Source organism: Scedosporium apiospermum (assembly GCF_000732125.1).
Source record: "Scedosporium apiospermum strain IHEM 14462 chromosome Unknown SEQ_SAPIO_0033, whole genome shotgun sequence".
NCBI lineage: Eukaryota > Fungi > Ascomycota > Sordariomycetes > Microascales > Microascaceae > Scedosporium > Scedosporium apiospermum.
This window is the reverse complement of record NW_015971734.1, coordinates 279,406-297,106: the sequence shown is the minus strand read 5'-3', so window position 1 is coordinate 297,106 and position 17,701 is coordinate 279,406. Positions and strand designations below refer to the sequence as shown.

At 52.6% G+C, this 17,701-nt stretch overlaps 1 protein-coding gene and 1 pseudogene across 1 annotated transcript; one reads left to right on the top strand and one right to left on the bottom strand.

Annotated features, from left to right (window-relative positions):
- Positions 1–10,047: 10,047 nt before the first annotated feature.
- On the top strand, positions 10,048–10,655 carry SAPIO_CDS0662 (Uncharacterized protein; the record flags this gene model as incomplete). The annotated part of the gene is made up of 2 exons (XM_016783387.1): positions 10,048–10,376; positions 10,487–10,655. The coding sequence occupies 2 exons, from the start codon at positions 10,048–10,050 to the stop codon at positions 10,653–10,655; spliced, it is 498 nt and encodes a 165-aa protein (XP_016646153.1).
- A 1,509-nt stretch (positions 10,656–12,164) lies between these two features.
- Positions 12,165–17,681, bottom strand: SAPIO_CDS0661 (annotated as a pseudogene; the record flags this gene model as incomplete).
- Positions 17,682–17,701: the final 20 nt, after the last annotated feature.

Below are 17,701 nucleotides of genomic sequence, written 5' to 3'. Positions count from 1 at the left end.
GGTAGTCGAGATGCGAGAAACAAGGCAAGAGTCAAATGAATGCGAATGAATGGGGAAAACTCCAAAGAGGCTTGGATATCGAATTACTGTTGTCGAGAAGCTTGTGAGCCAGGAAACACCCCAAGTTCTTGTAGAAAAGTAAACACACAAGACGGTCTGACTCGAGTTGGATTATCTTCTTCCATCCATCTTCCAACACGCATCTTATATATTATATCCTCTCCCTTAGGGGGAGAAGGCAACATCAAAGCAAAAGGAGGACGAAGCAAACAAGATTGAATGGTGATGCCCTAGAAACCCACAATCTCAGCGTCCGCCCATGGAGCCACAACCTAATAACGCAATACTCAAGCGTGAACAGAAAAAAGGATTAGATTTTTTTCTTCCCGCCCCAGATCCTTTCCCCATATCTTACCATTTGCCGACCCCCAATATAGCTTAAAAGACAAGTGGCTCGACACTCGTCAGGAACTTACCTCTTTGGGGCGTGGGGAGAGGAGAGAATAGCTTCATTCTGGAGCCCATTCACCCGCCAGGTGGTATCGAAGGTGAAATTCGCAATTGACCCGCTGTGTCACGTCAAACTCCCTGCTGGCTTACGCTGCGCTGAGGAATCTAGACAATGAAGACATCCGGGACGGGGTTTGGGCTTCTCATTACGAGACGCAAAAGCCTTCAGGCTGGGGGCGTGAGCTAGTTTGCCCGTTCCATAGCTTAATTAGCCTCGACATGGAACGTTAAGCATAGGCTCCCTTGCTCTTTTTGGGCTAGATTCCCTCTTAGTGGTGATTACCTTGCAGATTAGCGTAGGGCCAAGGCTCTTCCATGTTCCTGATGCCTACCAGGTAGTATGAGCTCGTTTGTGTAACTTCCCACGATCTAAGGCGAGACCGGACGTGGGCATGGGAACGAGTCGGGATGCTCGAGTCGTCCGTCGAGATGTCTTCTTCCTTTCTCTCCAAGCATCGCGAACCCGATACCGCTCAGATTGTTTCTTCCCCTTCCTACAAGACCCGCAGTGCCGTGATCCATGTATGAAGGATGTCCTCCGGAGACATTAGCCAACTGCCTGCAGGTAACCTATATCTACAAGGTACCAAGGAATCCTCCTTCAACTAGCGCTCCCTGTTCTCGCGTCGGGCAGAGATGGGACTGTAATCAACATGAGGCATCACAACATCAAGAGAAGACAGCCAGCCCGAATTCTGGTAGAAGTGTAAGAGGCCCAAAAGCGTGGCTTCGGCAGAGCCCCATGCATAGCTCCGACAGCGTAGAAAACCGCCTTGCAGTTATCTAATCTCCGATCCATGGGGGCAGGGATGAAAATTTTTTTTTTTTTTTTTTTTTTTTTTTTTTTTTCCGCGCTTTTCTCAATATGTCTAGGCCTGTAACCTTGTGTGTGCGGGAAGCCCATGGAAAAATGAAACAGAGAATAACACTACACTACACCACACTACACTACCCGGCACTCATCACGCGGCTCTGTTCCTGTTCGATAGCTTCAACACTACGAATTAGAATAGGAACCAAGGCCAATGAGAATAACGACTAGACATCCCCTCCCAAAGACTAAAGACTTGGTGAAGCCATCGCATCGGAGAGGACGGACAAGGTTGGCTGATCCAATATCAGGTCGAGACCCCCAAATCATACCAACATCGCCCGCCCCGAGTTTGGACCGAACCCGTCCGGCGAAAGAGAGCGTAGACCGGATTGCATCATCGACGATATTTTCGTGGCGGGCGCGGAATGGATATCAAGGTGAAAAAGGCTTTCCAACGAATCTTCTTCTCCAAACGACATGTCCTTGTCATAGTGCTAAAACCCCATGTGGGTTTAGGCCTCGGCCTGGCCCACTTGGGCTAGCGACAGGCTGCGCTCCTTTGCATGCTGGGTGGGCAGGGCATATAGCTGGGCTGCGAGGATGTTGAAATGTTTTGTGATCCTGGGCGACTATACTCAAAACGGGTACTCGCGTGAAATAGGACGAGGGCCAAGAGAGACCGGCGTACAAAGTCTGCAGCCCAGCGATGAAATCAACGCAGCACAGCACCTGGGCTTCGGGATTCTCATTATTGCGTGCTCACTTGTGTGGGTTCATGGCCTTTTGATGATTTGATGATGACCCTGGTGTGCGCATTTCTGATGAGGACTGGGGACGGATTAAGCACGGCAACGAAGCCGTGTTCTACCAGGTTCGCAGAGAGGGATACGAAACTTTTAGCCCGGAGTGTATCAGTCTGACGTTAAAGCCCGGCTCGGGAAATTGCAGCGGCAGTTGGTCAGGCGGCTCATCACACGGGATGGCACGGCTATCTCCCCGTCCCCACACTCCCCTGGACATCCAGGGAATGGGCGGACCGGGGAGCATCTCCGCCGGGGCACACCGGGTGGGGAACCTGGTGATGGAGAAGGCCCTTGAATTTGAAAGGAAAGTGTTGTTGTCATCTACGCTAGAGGAAAGGAGGCTCAATAATGGGATCATTGGAGAATTGGAGACTTGGAGAAAAATTTGGAGAAGTCTGCTATTCTTGCAACTAGCTCGCTTTCTTCCCTTTCAGATTTTGGAGTCATCTCGCTGTCCGAGGGCAGAAAGCGGCTAGCTACACTGCCACACCAACAAGGATTCTAAACTAACTTCGTAGTTGGAGAATTGGGGGCGCGTCTAATCTAACATCAATCTATTACCATATCGATAGATCTACGGAAACCCTGCCTTGGAAGTCCCATCGGGGCTCGATCCACGTAGTGCCGCCTGCCGGGGAAGCTAAGGTCGAGCACGCCATCGATCCAAGGTGAAATCATAGGTTAAAAAAAAAATACCCACAAGTCGTACGGGGAGTGCGGAACTCGGACCAGCTGCAATAACATCTCGAGCTTCGAAGAGGGACGACATCCCGAAGACATGCCGGCTTCAAACCACGCAAACCACGGTCACTGAGCGTTGGGGAACGCATCTCCCCGGTGTAAAGCATCAATACGCGGTTTCGGTTCGAGCGCAATGGTCTGACAGATGTTAGTCTAGTCACTTCAATGCGGCTCTTCTTTTTTTCTTACCAGAAGAGAGGAGTCAGAGAGGGTGGCGTGGTATCGTACGAAGCAATGTATTACGACGTACGTGTCGTCCGTGGCTTGAAAGAGACAAGGAGGGAGGGAGTTCCCAGGCCAAGGAGTCGGAAGTGAAGGAGGAAGATCCGGAATCTAGACTGTGTGCGGCTTGCAGATCCCTTCCTTGGTCGACATTCGACCTACTTTCGTAGCTCTGTGTCGCTTGGAAGTTTGGCATACGGGCCGAAGAAGGTAATTGTGCAAGGGGTTCGAGAAAGCCGTCAGGACGATGAAGGAAGGATCATGGCCTATTGTCAGTTCCGTTCATTCCGCATCTTGTTCGTTTCCTTCTTCCCTTCCCCCTCTTCCCGCTTCCAACTTCTCTCCTACTCTCTTCCAACTTCTCTCCTACTCTCTCCCAACTCCTCTCCTACTTGCTTCCAACTTAGCCCCTTCTCTTTATTTTATAATTGCTCCCTCTTCCGTCCCCGTTGCATGTTATAGCAGAGGCCTCAGCGCAGCCGGTAAGTATGAATATGTGCGATGCCAACCGGGAAAGGGAAAAAAGCCCCGAGCCAATATATAATCCCATCACCTCTGAAAACAGACCAGTTCTAGGTTATATTCAACAACGACTCGGATCCAGATGAAGCCGTCAACTTGGTCTCTACGATGATGGTGGAATCGACTAGTATTACCAGCATTAGCCGTCGCGTCTTACTCCTTACTTGAGTAGGACTGCATGCGCCACTGGGAGTTGCACGAGCATGTCACGCTGGACCTTCCTTTGGTAAAACGACCCTGTTTGCTTGTGGGATGACAACGCATGAGACGCAATATCGCATCTCCGTTCCGGAGGAAAACGGAGACGTTGATTGGCAAGTCCACGCTTAGACTTCCTTCACCGACCTGGCGGATTGATTAAAGCAGCATCAGTGTCACCCACCCCAGTTCCACTTGAACTCTGGAACATCCGGTACTTGGAACGGGACTCGACCGACTTTTGGCGGAACCTCGGCCAACTCGGGAAGGGTCCCGAAGTTTTCGTGCGGACGCATTGAGGGTGATAACGGGAGAACACAGATGGTGACCGAGGAGAAGAAATGAGACGATTGCCGCAGCCGCAGCAGTACTTAACGTATCTGGAAAGAGAAAGGAACATACCTATACGGAAGGTAAGGTCATTCACGGACGCGAGCTGCATCTGTTTGACCGCGTTGCTCGCCGTTCTTGGCTGTAAAGGTGGCGTCACTCTTGATGCACGAAAGTAAGCGCTGAAAGTACGGACTGTACAACCCCAAACCTCACGAACCCCCACGCCCAGTATTGGCACTCAATTGTTGCCTCGAATGATTTTAAGGCGATACAAGGAAAGCCATACTGGGGATTGACCGATCCATAGAAAACACGTCAAGTCTCTACCGTTTTCATGCACAGCAGTGCTATGCAGAAGTCCGGGGTAGGTCAAATCTATATAATCTCTATGGGATTGATTATGGGTGTCTACACCGGTCTTATGCATTTAAGGGTATTCTGTGCCGTCTTGCGTGCGTACTGTGACGGACCCATCGATAAGATTCGGGAGATCGTCTGGAGATGATCAGCAGAAGAAAACGGCTGGGGAAGCCGGGCCCCCGGGCCTTTCCCTCCCGCGTCGCTAACTTTGTCTGAGAGAGCACTTCCCATTCGGAGACATTGGAGATTAACACACGAAGGCCAAGACCCAAATTGATTTACCTACTGCAAGGTTGCGCAGACTGGGCGCTGGCGTTGGTTTTGTTCCGATCCAGTCTCTCCCTTGCTAAAACTTCCCCTTTAGGACGTGCCTGACCGTTTCTTCATGCCTGCGCCGTAGTTATGCTTCGTAGAAGTGGGCAATAGGTCTCTGGGAGGGGTGAAGTGCTATCGTATCGTACATGGTAGGTTATTTTATGCAGACAGCATTGGTCAGGGGCTGATGGCTTCTCGGATTCGGTTGGGGGTCCGCCCTAACAAGTGAGATCGAGCAGCTCAAGCCGTCCGACGATCGAAGCAATATGGCACTAGAATTCTTCTCCCCCACGCTTCTTTTCCGGGGCTGGGAGGCGGTGGCGGACAGGGGGTAGCGGACGGGACAGTCGTGATATCAATCGAGGCGTAAATTCCAAGATGCGGACGTTCGTCTAGAATGCACCTTCCTCCCGAGTACTGCCGATTGTTGGCTTATGTGTTATGTATGAGATTCTGGCTTTGGATTCTCAACGTCTCGTGGAAGCTCAAGTGGTCGAGCGGTGACGCACTGCTTATAAACTACTTCCGCAAGGCACCGGCCCGGAAGCCGGTCTGGTCAAACCATGAGACGTGGAGGAAATTGAGAAATGGGATTGGCAAAGGGAAATTGGGAGTAGGGGAGGGAGAAGTGGGAACTCTTTTTTTGCTGAGTTTATCTATTTTATCTAGATGTTTTCCCCCCCTTCTTTTCTTTGAGGGGATGCGCTCCTCTGAGGTTGTGAGATTTAGAGGCTGGAGGTGTGGATGGGGTTGAGGTGAAGGGGGAAGCTTGGGGAGGTTGTCGATTCGAAACGAGTGGGTAACTTTTGCACCTTTTTTTTTCCCCTTCTTGTGTTTTTCTCCTTATTTCCGCCTAAATCAACTGCTCCAAGTTCTGCCTGTCGAAGACGAAAGCTATCCTGTCAGAGCACAGCTTCAAGAGATTGGCTTTTCACGATAGTTGAGCGAATCAATGATGTGTTGTGTCAAAGAGGTCGAGACTTGGTTGAAGGAAGCTTGCCAAGGCTTTTCTTCAAAAAAATGCCGCTGGCTATTTAATTCTCGATCAGCCAGAATCGTCCGGGTTCTATTTCAAAAACGGTTCACCGACGTTGTGTCCCCCCTCCTTTTCCCCCTTCGCGCAGAAGCACCGTTGATTTGTGGCACAATGCGTCCGCATGCCTCATGCGCACTCCTCGGCAGTCACTGATTTTGGCCTGGTTCCCAAGGGCGTGGTCCTCACCGTGGGAGGTGGGATGGCATGGCGCAGCAGAGTATTCTAGAAAAAGAGAGGGGGGAAATGTTACTGAGAATATCACCGTTTCTCTGAGTTTAATATCTGAAGTGTGGCTTTCTGACCGAGCCAAACATCGTGGTGAAAGGGGGAGGGAAAGAAGGCCCATCGTTAGCGGGTGAACGAGGCGTTTTACTTCGTCATAACGACTCGCACTAGACAATGCTGGCGCTCTTGACAAGTTGGTAACTAACATCGAATCTTAAGCTGGGCCCGCCCGGGGGTTCGGGGTCAAAAAGAGGTGCCAGGACCGGTTACAACAACCGCTCCCCACGACTGAAATGGAAGCAGTCCTCCGTAGTGGAGCACATGAATCACAGTCCGTGGACTTTTAAACTTACTATGCACATATCATGGGCGATTCCCCCTTCCCAAGAGTTCCAAGATCTGTCCTGGTAATGGCATGGACATTGGAAGAGGTGCTGAGTCAGGGATGTTTGCTGGCACGCGACCCATTGTTGGGGGATCAGTATCTGGGGCAGCTTGCTCAACAGCATACTCTACGGCCTGATGTTAGGTGAACACTCTAGACGCCATTGGGAATAGTCAGTGTGTTAAAAGCAAGATGAAGATTAGTCGACAAGATGCCCTTGATAACAATGACTTGGTGTGACCTGTCCATTTCATGCTCCGCTCTTTGGGGACCCTGATCTAAAGGAGGGCTGAGCATACGAAGTAGATTGGTTGACGTGCAAGACCTAAGTTTACCACCCGTCGGAGCCCCTATCTCCTGGGAGACTCGGAGCCTGAGCTGAGCCTCACGCAGTTGATGATCTATTCCCAGACCATCACATCCGCCTTCCAAGGATTATCATCTGACCAACCTGTTGAGCCCGGTCTTGTCCTTGGCTTGTGCGCAACATCAAATATTTCTGTAAAGAGGTTTCCACCATTCACCTTGACATACCAGGCTCAGAAGACCTGTTGACTGCATGAATCAAGTGCCACGGCCAGCCACTCATGTACCCCTACGTCACCGCAGCCAGAGCCGACTTCGCCCCCACTTCTTCCGGGGGGTTCTCATAGGCCAGATGGGCAAACAATCACTGGTTGGTCTGCATGAATGGTGAATTGGGGGGGGAAGGGACCGGGGGAAAAGTGGGATGGGAAAAGCAGCGAAAATGGAAGGGAAGGATGATGGAAGCGGACAGGGGTGCCCACGCTTGGGCGGCAAGGCTCTTGGTTCTTGGCACTTGGCAGCGTTAGCACTGAAGAAAAACGGTGAAAGATGGGGGACGAAGGAGAGGAGAGTCCAGGGCCAAAAGGGGCTCATGGATACTTGCACAAAACAAAGTTCTAATCTACTCTACAGTACTCCGTACGAAGTAGTTAAGTTTGAACTGAACCGGAATGCTCTCTTTCCCTCTCCCATTTTTTTTTTTTTTTTTTCGTCTTTTTCTTTTGGCTAAATGGCCCAATGACTCGGCGGAGATTGCCATTGCGTCACAGATGCTGATTCGACCCCTGGCATTAATCCCGGACACTACTACCCTTCTCGTAAGTGGATGTATTGATTGATATTGGTACGTGCAGGTGGACGGATATTATTACCTGGTCGTTAAACATCCGTTGATGTAATCGTGGTTTCCCGAATGCTTTGTCCTCCATCCTTCGCTCTGCTGGCTTCCTTGGCAGCCACCGAAGCCGGGCGTGCTGATGGTGATCGCACTTGCCAAGACGAACGTGCTGGCGAGACGGCGTGACGAGCAATCAATTTGATGGTAGCTGCGCTAGCGTATACTTCTCTTCCCAGGGCGCGAAGTACGGAGTGATAGTGCGGTGTAGCGTATTGTCGCCTTCTATTTCGCCTTCTAGTTTCTTCTGAGTGGTTCCCTCGTTCCTTCGTCCCAACTTTGAGGACTGACCCCAAGTGGGCTGGCCATGGGGTCTTCATTTCCTTCTTTGCTAGGCTCTCGACCTGAGGGCATCATAATAATCTAACACATGCATGCGCTAGCGTAGACTTGGCTGCAAAAAACGGTCGGCAAAAGTGCACTCATTCCATTGATGATTCGACGGTTCTCGAAATCGATTGGTACATGAACCATAATGGAAGGCAGGATGGATCGACCAAGGTCGGCGACAGTCCGGGGTCTAGACCTGCTTCGAAACCAGTTTTAGCGTTCAATGCTGCCTGTTTGCCGCCTTTCTTCGCTGCAGGAGCAGGTCAGGAGGCCTTTCTTTCCTTCTTTTCCTGTTCTCTAAATGTACTGCAAGACCGACTTGGACGGGCGTCGTACAGCACAGTACACAACATTTGATTGAGGCCAATTGAGTTCGGTCTGAACTGCCCCCCCACTGCTTACTTAGAAGTCGGCTCTGGCAAGGGATTGATCGATTGATTGCCTTGAGCGCGGGGCGCATTGGATGCCAGATCGTGTGATTGCTCTTGCTCTCCATTGATCAATTGAGAAGCTGCGACCATTGTTAACCTGACTCGCTTCTCCTCTGACGTCGCGGCCTAATGACTTGCCATTCTCATAACGGATCATCGGCAAGGCTAAGAAGGTATCGGTTACTTGACAACTCTAGGTCTGCCCGTAGTGGGACTCCAGTAGCCTATACTGGCCTCCTAAAGTGGTCCGTTGGCACTTCCGAAAGAAGTTAGTACAGTTTTAGGGAACGGAAGGCGTCATTGACGTCTGTTCAATAGTAACGGTACCTCGTACAGAACGGAGTACCCAGACAAGAACCGATTCCTCCTCCTACTTCGTGCGCTGAGTGGAGGTTTGGGAATATCAATTCAGCGTTTCCCTGTTTCTCCCCGTTCTTGATCTGCACCTTCTCTATTTCCACTAGTAAAACTATTTCTTTCGGCTTGTGACCTAAGGAGATTTTTTTTCTAATTTTTTTTTGTCCCTTCTCCTCCTTTCGTTGCCTCTCCCGTCGCTCTTGTGCTGGATTTGGCTTGCATGTTCTCTTCTGCGGCATTCTGAGAGAGACAAAGAAAACTGGCTGTACACGAGTCGCCAGCCACAACACGTTGAACCGAGATTTTGGGTGCCTCGCTGCCTGAGTACCTGACGTTTACCGGAAGAAGCCGCAGACCCCGTTGAAGCTAGGCCAGCCACGCCCTCGACTTTTCACGGGGGGAAAAAGAATCAAAAAAATTACACGATTCGCACAAGAAACCGAGGGTTGTCGTCTCTCACCCTTGTCTAGATTTCGGAGCGAGCCGTTTGGAACGGGGATAGAGTCGAGAATCCGAGGCCCAAACTCTAAGCCTTCTTAACCCAACCAACCATCGAAAGTCGCATTGTCATCGACACGAGATCCCCCAGTCTTTCGATCGGACCTCTGTAGCGTCAGCTAGTCGTGAACTTGAGAACCCAGACGCGTGCGTATCTTTCGGACAGGAATACTTGTCGCCACTGCCGAACCATTCGGCACATGACTGAACGAGCTGAAAGAGACGGATTTTACAATCTTGTGAAGGACCCGAACAGGAAAAGGCACCTTACGATCAAGGACGTCCTTCGTTTTTTCTCCGCCCCCACCTTGTATCCGTATTTTTGGTTTTGCCTCTTCGACGTCATCGCCATCTACCGACTCGCCCTATAACCTTCTAGAAGCCTAATCACCAGGTGCGCAAGCCGGCTAGCCGTTATCGTATCAGCGCGATCGAGACAGCGACTTTCCAGTGTGGTAATTGAGCAGCGAATTGTTGTTCGGACGCCCTGCTGCAACTCTAGCCTCCTCCGATCATTTTCCTCTTAACCTGCTCATGCGAATCACGTTGGACGTGATCGAATCCCAACCTACACCCACGACCAGAGAAAGGTGGCATCTCGTTCCGTAGAATATTGTATCGGCACGGGACGCGCCGCACCGAACTCCTACCCTCTCGACCTTGCAGACGAAAGCTCTTCAACGTTCCCACCCGGATTATATTTCTTCCTATCCTTTCCAACAACCTACCTTTGTTTGGTTCTTTGTCCTTTCCCGACGCGCTTGTAATGGCTTCAACTTCTACCGACATTGAAACACAGCATCCTGCAAACCACTCCCCAGCGAATCGCGACGCGACAACGCCGACGGAGCTCTCGAGCTCGTCCGATTCTTCGGCTTCCAACGACGCAGATAGTCTCGGCATACACGCTCCCGTGCCCCAGAGACCACCTCTGCTTAGCCGGAAGAGCAGCGGGCCCCTCGTTATCCCACGCGATAGTGAGGTAGGCCCGGTCGATATTCAGTTCGGACCCGACGACGTACGCGCCATGAGCCCGCGAAGGACGAGCGAGGATATCGAGGCTATGGGGAGGGAAGCGCGGGAAGAGTTGAGAAGGTGTGTCTATACTTATTCTTTCCCCCCGAGCCCTTCAGTCTTCAAAGACTTTGTGCTCGTCTCGTGAGGCACTGCGCCTTGACTGACGTGACTAACTTTTCCTACTACAGACAAGCAAAGGCGCTTCAAGACTCGCTCCTTGCCATCTTCCAACGCATCGAAGCCGTCAGAGAGGAGCACGACAAGCTGGACAGCAACAATAAGTTCCTCCAGAAGTACATTGGTGACTTGATGAGCACCAGCAAGATTACTGCGACCGATACGCGACCGAAGAAATAGACGAATTAATGATACCGCCGTATGGATGGCGCGCTGAGATGCGCAATGAACCGCTCGATCGAACCGATCCCGAGATGACGACTCCATATCCTCGACCACACACATACACACATACACAACACTCATGCATATATACTTTTTATTTCTCTTTATTGTCTATGGCATCTGCATTACGCTTATGACGTGTATTCTATACAGGGGGAGAAAAAAAAAATAAGGAAACCGAAAAGCCGCTGGGAAGCATTGGGATACGGGATCGATTGGGCACTGCGGGAGGAAGAGAGTGACCTCGTGCATATGCGAGGAGGTTATGACCGACGACCGGGACACAGAATAATGTAACATGCCCGCGCATATACCGCTTTCAACATGTTACGGGGCGGGTCGAAAGGCGGGAGCGACCGGAAAGGAGAAACTCTGGAAGCGAGGCAACACAGTGGTGGAGATACCCAATGATGTTTTTCTTTTCCTTCTTTTCTTCTTCTTTTTCTTTTCTTTTCGTTATTTTTTTTTTTTTTTTATTCCTGCGACTTTTTTCTCTTTCTTCCTTCTTTAGGAAAGGATTATACTTTCCCATAGCCCTTTTGGACATGCATTCTGGATGGCGGGCGTAACAAGAAATATAAATGCAATTCTGCGCATCATCACCTGGTGCAGCTTCTTTTTAGCGACGCGCTCTGTTGTTTTATAACCTGGGCGGGTAAACTCGAGCCAAGAGCCAACCAACGAACGATCGTATGCTATGGCAAGTTGAATGAGGAAGACTCAGATGTAGTCTTGCATGCACGGCTTGAGATGTCTGAACCTGGCTCGTCTTTGCTATTCACTAGAGCAAGCAGAGCGAGCCTGTCTGGGAAGGAAGGCCTAGCATTGTGATGTTCGACGTGTCCCGAGAGATCAATATCCGAAGCTGGGAAGATAGACAAAGATTCCGACGGGCCTAGCTGTGTCTAGGCTATCGTCAGCTTCGGCCAACCCTGACCACAATCCGTCGCAAGATCTCTCAGCTCACAGAACAAAGTCGCTAGAAATCGAAACAAAAAAATTGGATGCTGCGAACTTCAATGTTCCCTTCATATATAACTCCACCACCCCAGATCTTATGCTATTCATAATCCCTAATTGTACAGAAGAGTGTAAAAGAGAAAAAAACAACAACCTCACACTCGATTAAAAAAGAAAAAAAAAAAAAAACTTGAGAAAAACAGAAAGAAAATGCAAGGGGGGGGAAGAAAAGAACAACCCCATCCTCTCCTTCTCCGCAGGAAAAAGCCCATATTTTCTCGTTTGTCTCTTCCCCAATCTAATGTTTGTAGAAAAAAAAAAAAGGAAAAAGAAAAAGAAACCCCGCCTGTGCATGTACCTTTGGCCCGATTTTTTTTGTTTCTCCCATACAATGAATACTTGATCAAAAGATGAACAAAAAAAAGAAAAAACACACTTCTTGCGAGGGTCGCAAGATAAAAAAAAGCCGACATCATACAGAAACACGGCACCCGAGGGGGTGCTTCACCTCTTCCTCGTGTCCTTCCCACGACTCTTCTTCCCCTTCTTCTTATCCTTCGGAATCTCAAGCGGCGTCCCCTTCAGCTGCTCCGCCATCACCCTCAACATGAACCGATCAATATTCTGAATCTTGTCGCCCCATGCGTTGAGCTCCAGGATGGCGTCCTCTTCGGACTCGACAGTAGGCGCCGGCGTACCCCCGCCAGGGGTCGCTGTTGCTGTACGAGGCGTGTTCTGCCTCTCCGTTGCAGTGGCCGACGCCGCACCGACGCCGCCCCTCTCTTGGAAGTCGATCTCGTCGGCTTGGATTTCCTTCTCGGCTACACGTGCGGCCGTAACGTCTTCTTTGTCTTCCGCCTGCGCGAGGACACGACCGACGGAGCGATCGTCGCTGGCTCCGCCATCGACCCCGCCAAGGACACGGTCCATGGCCGCATTAGCAGCGGCGACGCCGTCACTAACAAGCTCGGCATCTTCCCTCCTCGCGCCTGTCTCGTCGCCAATGACATCCCGCACGGAGAGCTTATTAAAGTAATCAGTCGTGAACTCTCCCTCCTGGATGACCACGTCATCAAGCATCTGCTTCTGCGACGCCTTGCGCAGGATATTCGCCTCGATGGTATGCTCGCTAACGAGTCTGTAAATATGCACGTCGCGCGTCTGTCCAATACGGTGACATCTATCCTGGCACTGCTTGTCCATGGCCGGGTTCCAATCCTGATCGTAGAAGATGACCGTGTCGGCGCCCGTGAGGTTGATTCCCAGACCGCCCGACCGCGTCGACAGGATGAAGCACAGGATCCGCGGGTCGTTGTTGAACCTGTCCGTTAGGATCTGCCGCTGCTCGACCTTGGTCGCGCCGTCGAGCCGGAGGTACTTGTGCCCGTGGATATTCAGGAACTGCTCAAGGATGTCCAGCACTTTCGTCATCTGCGTGAAGATGAGCGCGCGGTGGCCCCCTGCTTGGAGTTTGCGCAGGAGCCGGTCGAGGGTCTGGAGCTTGCCGCAGTCGAACTGCAGGAGCCGCTTATCGGGGAACTGGACGCTGAGCCGCATCCGTGCATCGTGCCATGGGTCGACGGGTGGCTCCCGCGGCATGTACGGCGCCCATCTTGTCGCCTTGGAGAGCTTGAGGTCAGTCTCCTGGAAAGCCTTGACGCCACGCGAGCCGAGGACGAGCCGGTGAAGGTCCTTGGCGACAACGGCGGGCGTGATGCACGCGAATTTCTCAATCGTCGTCTGCAGCTCGGCAGACCGCCGCTCCACGCCCTTCACCATCGAGGAGATGAAGACAGAGTCCTCGTCGAACCAGTTAAGTACCTTGCGAGGGACCTTGGAGCGGAGTTTTCGCGGGCTATCGTGGAGATCCAGGGTAAGCATCTTGATGACGTTTTCGCCGTAGATGGGCCGTTGCTGCCGTCTGAGAGCGTTGAGGTAGACCGAATGTTGTAGTTCTTCGAACCGATCCCATCGCCCGATTCCCTCGAGGTAACGGATATTGGACAGGACTGTTGTGGGATCTAACTCCTTGAAGCCGTCCTTAGCGCGCTTCTTTTGCGCGTCCCGCATGTCCATCAAAATCCTTGGAGATGTGAGTCGGGAAATGGTTTCGGCGGTATGAGTGGAGAGGTTCTCGTGAATGACGGGGATAAGGTTGAGGAAGCTCAGGCTCACAGTCTCCATCGGATTACTGGCGAGGATCGATTTCTGGACGAAGCGTTCCGTGTACTCGTAACCCCCTGGCACGGAACGGTCCATGGGGAAAGATGTCATGATGGGACGGTCGACGAACAGGTCGGGATGGTTGCACACTTTACGGAGCTGCATGAGGCAGTTGATGATGGATAGGTAATTTCCCGAGGCGAGGGTGTTGCGCGTGTCCGATCGCGCGAGGAATCCGTCGTAGAGCTCGCGCTGCCGTTTCGACAGCCGGCAGAACTCGACGTGCTCGTATTTGGCCGGCATCTGCTTCTCGACGTCGGCCTTGAGGCGGCGCAGGAGATACGGTCGAAGGACCTTGTGAAGCTTGGAAATAATGGCGCGGGCTTCGTCGTCCATCTTTTCCTTGCCGCTCTCGAGGATCTGAGACTCCGGCTTGTGAAACCAGTCGTGGAATTCTTGCAGGTCGGCGAAGCCGCCGACACCGTTCTCCGACGGCATGAGGAAGAAGAGCAACGACCAGAGCTCGGTGAGGTTGTTTTGGAGGGGAGTACCCGTCAGGAGGAGGCGGGCCTGCGTGTTGAAGCCTAGGAGAGTCTGCCACCGTTGCGACTTGAAGTTCTTGATGTTGTGCGCTTCGTCGAGAATCATGTAGTGCCAGCGTCGCCGCTTGAAGACCTGGCTATCCTGTAGCACAAGTTGATAAGACGTGATGCAGACGTTCCAAACATCATCGTTATTCCAACCCTGGCGCTTGCGTTTGCGCTCTTCCTGGTTTCCGTAGTATGCCAAGATTTTGAAGCCCGGACACCACTTCTTGAACTCCATCTCCCAGTTGAGCATCACACTTGTCGGCACGATGACGAGATGGGGGCCCCATACTTCGTGGTAGCACGCCAGATGCGCGAGGAGCGCAATGGTCTGGATCGTTTTACCGAGTCCCATCTCATCGGCGAGGATGCCATTGGTGTTATTGGCGTAGAGACCGGCAAGCCAGTCGAGACCGAAATGCTGATACTCTCGAAGGGTGCCGCGGAGGAGGAAAGGAATCTCCGTCTTGGGAGTCGTTGATTGCGCGGCCGGGGAGGCGCTTCTGCTAACAGCATTCTTCGCCGGCACCAATTCCGAGGCGGACGGGGTGTCGAGATCTGAGGGCTTGGTATCCGATGTTCGGGGGGATTGGCTTCGCTCGGGGCTTTGGGGATCAGTAATGGCGTCAGTCTCTGGACTGGGCGGCTTCACCACAGGCTCGGACGGAAGCGGGTCGTCCGCCACGTCCTGCATAACCATGTCCTCATTGTCGACGTCATCGTGAGTGGTGATGATCTTCGGTGGAGGCATAATAGCAGTAGTAGTGCTCTTGTCGGGCGACACATCCGATTCCTTTGTCGAAGGCGAGCTCGTAATTCCGTTAGGGATCTGGAAGCCAACAGACTTTTGGCCGGGAGGTAGAGAGGTGGTCCTGTTGCGGTCATTGTCGCGATCGGTTCCAAGCCCATTAGGCAAATCTTCCATCTCGGAAATCTCTGGAATGGGTGTGGCCGCTTTGCCAGGATTCGCCTCCGGCTCAATGGTATCGCGATGGTCGCCAGGATGATGTATCAAGGAGATAGCGTCATCGTCGTCGGTAACGTCTGGCGCGCCATCAGACTTGACAATGCCGTTAACCTTTGGCTGGGCGCCGTTGATGGGATCATCTGCCGGACTGGGATCATCCTCGGGCTCGTCGATTTGAGGTTCATCTTCAAGAGCGGAAGAGTCGGCAGCAACCTCTTCCTTTAGCTTCTTCAGTTCCGACTTGCCAAAGAAAAGGCCGAGGAGGCCCGAGGGGGCATCCTCCTCGTCCGAATCCTCCTCTTCGTCTTCGCCCTCATCGTCGCTATCGCTGCCCTCGTCACTATCTGAGTCCATGTCTGTCGAGCCGAGATCATCGTCCATGTCGATCGATTCGTCACTTGTGTCGTCTTCTTGCTTGACCTTGGCCTCATCGTTCCCTCCATCCCCTTCGGTGGCAGGTGTTGATATTGTATCTTGAGGTAGGTCGGGAAGATTCGCATACTTCGCTAATAGCTGCTCACGGGTAAGATGTTCGTCACCAGCATCATCCTTGCCCTCCTCACCCTCCTCTTCGTCAGAGGACGAAGACATGTTATCGTCATCCTCCCCGTCCTCATCATCATCACCATCATTGTCGTCATCGGCGCCTTCGTTATCACCGTCATTGTCCAAGTCATCAGCGATGTCAGCATCGGACAAAAGAGCCGAATCGAGGTCCGAGTCGAGATCCATTCCTTCCTCGTCTTCGTCCGAGTCCAGGTCCGAGTCCGCCATCGCTTGCCGGGCTTGGAGTTTTTGCTCTGATATAGTAACTGCCTCATTAAGAGCAGCCTTGACCCTGCGCTGCTCCTCGGCCTCCCACTCTTCAAGGCGTCGGTGGTTGATCTCAGCCTTGACATTCTCCCAGGTTCCAAAAACGGCGCGAACGACGAGACGATACCGCGCAATCCAGAGCTCCCTCGCCTCTTGCTCAAGCTGCTCGGCGGTCTTGGGCTGGCGGCGCTTCCATTTATCTCGACAGGCCTCCGCAATTTTCTTGGCGGTAGCCCTGTGACGCACGTGCTCAGCAACTAGAAGCCTTCGGAAGTTCGCGGCGGCTTTGGCCAAGTGGTCCATGTGCGCCCATTGTCGCGGTGGCTCGTCTTGTGGCTCGGGAACGAACACGGAACATCGCTCCTCGGATAGAATGCCGCCCGGTTCGGTTTCCGTCTCGATCCTCCGTATGACTTGGGCTTCCTTGTTCGCAGCTTCATCGGTGATGCGCGCCTCGTCGTCCGCGGAGAAGAGGCCGCCCTCCTCGACGGGTATCTCCCATGCGCGCGCCCAGTATTCGTCAAACGTCGGGAAGAGCTTCGGTCGTTTCGTTAGTTGATCGGGATGGAGGATGGGAATAGTGTCGAGGCGGGTGCGTAACCGGATCCTAGCGGGGGTGTCGCGTAGGCTAGACGCTCGTCGGCGGCCCGGACTTGTGAGCTCCTGCGACGCTGCGCTCTCTGCTCCATATCGTGACGTCCTTCTTGTTCGAGTAGATTGGCGGGTCGGCGGTTGGGGTGGCGGGGAGGGGGGCTGTCTCCTTGGTTGGGTGGTTCGTGATGAAGTTCTGAGCTCCCGCGAAGTGGGTGGCTTCGGTGCGGTTCGGGTCGGTTTCGGAGTAGGCTTCTTTGCGGGTGCCTTTTGGGCGGATTTTTGGGCGGATGGTTGGGGTGTGGTGGTGGCTCGGCTGCCTACGGCTGAGGGTCTGGGGCTAGCAGCAGGAGATGCAGTCGGCTGGACAGCTCGCCTCGTCAGCCTCTTGTCGCCCCTGAGAAGTTCCTCCAGAGGGACAGAGTTGATCCGTCCAGATTTGCGTCTTCCATTCTCCGTAAAGGTCGTCGGGCCATCAGCTTCGATCTTCTTCCATGGTGGGGAGATGGGTCGCTTGCGGGGGCCAGCTTGGGGAGTGGCATCTTGAATTCGTCGACGTTTGGCTGGGCGCTCATCATCGGCAGGGGTGTCGGCATCGGTTGTGATGTCCAGGTAATTCTCCTTTTCGGTGTCTAACAACGACCCGTTCTCGGTTGAATGTTCTGCGGTTGATCCAACTTCTTTCTGTGGCGAGGCTCCACGCCCAGATTCTGGTTCTGCGTCGGATTCGCCATCTGATATCGACTTTGAAGGGGGGTTCGGTGGGTTAGGATCGGAATCAAAATCGGAATCGAACGTGTAATCGGCTAGGTCGGACAGGGGAGAGTCTGAATCCAGGTCATCAAGGTTGGCCAAACCCACATCCGGCGTTGTTGGACGCGGCGACGCGGAAGGGGTCATTACGGCAGGGGAGACAGCGA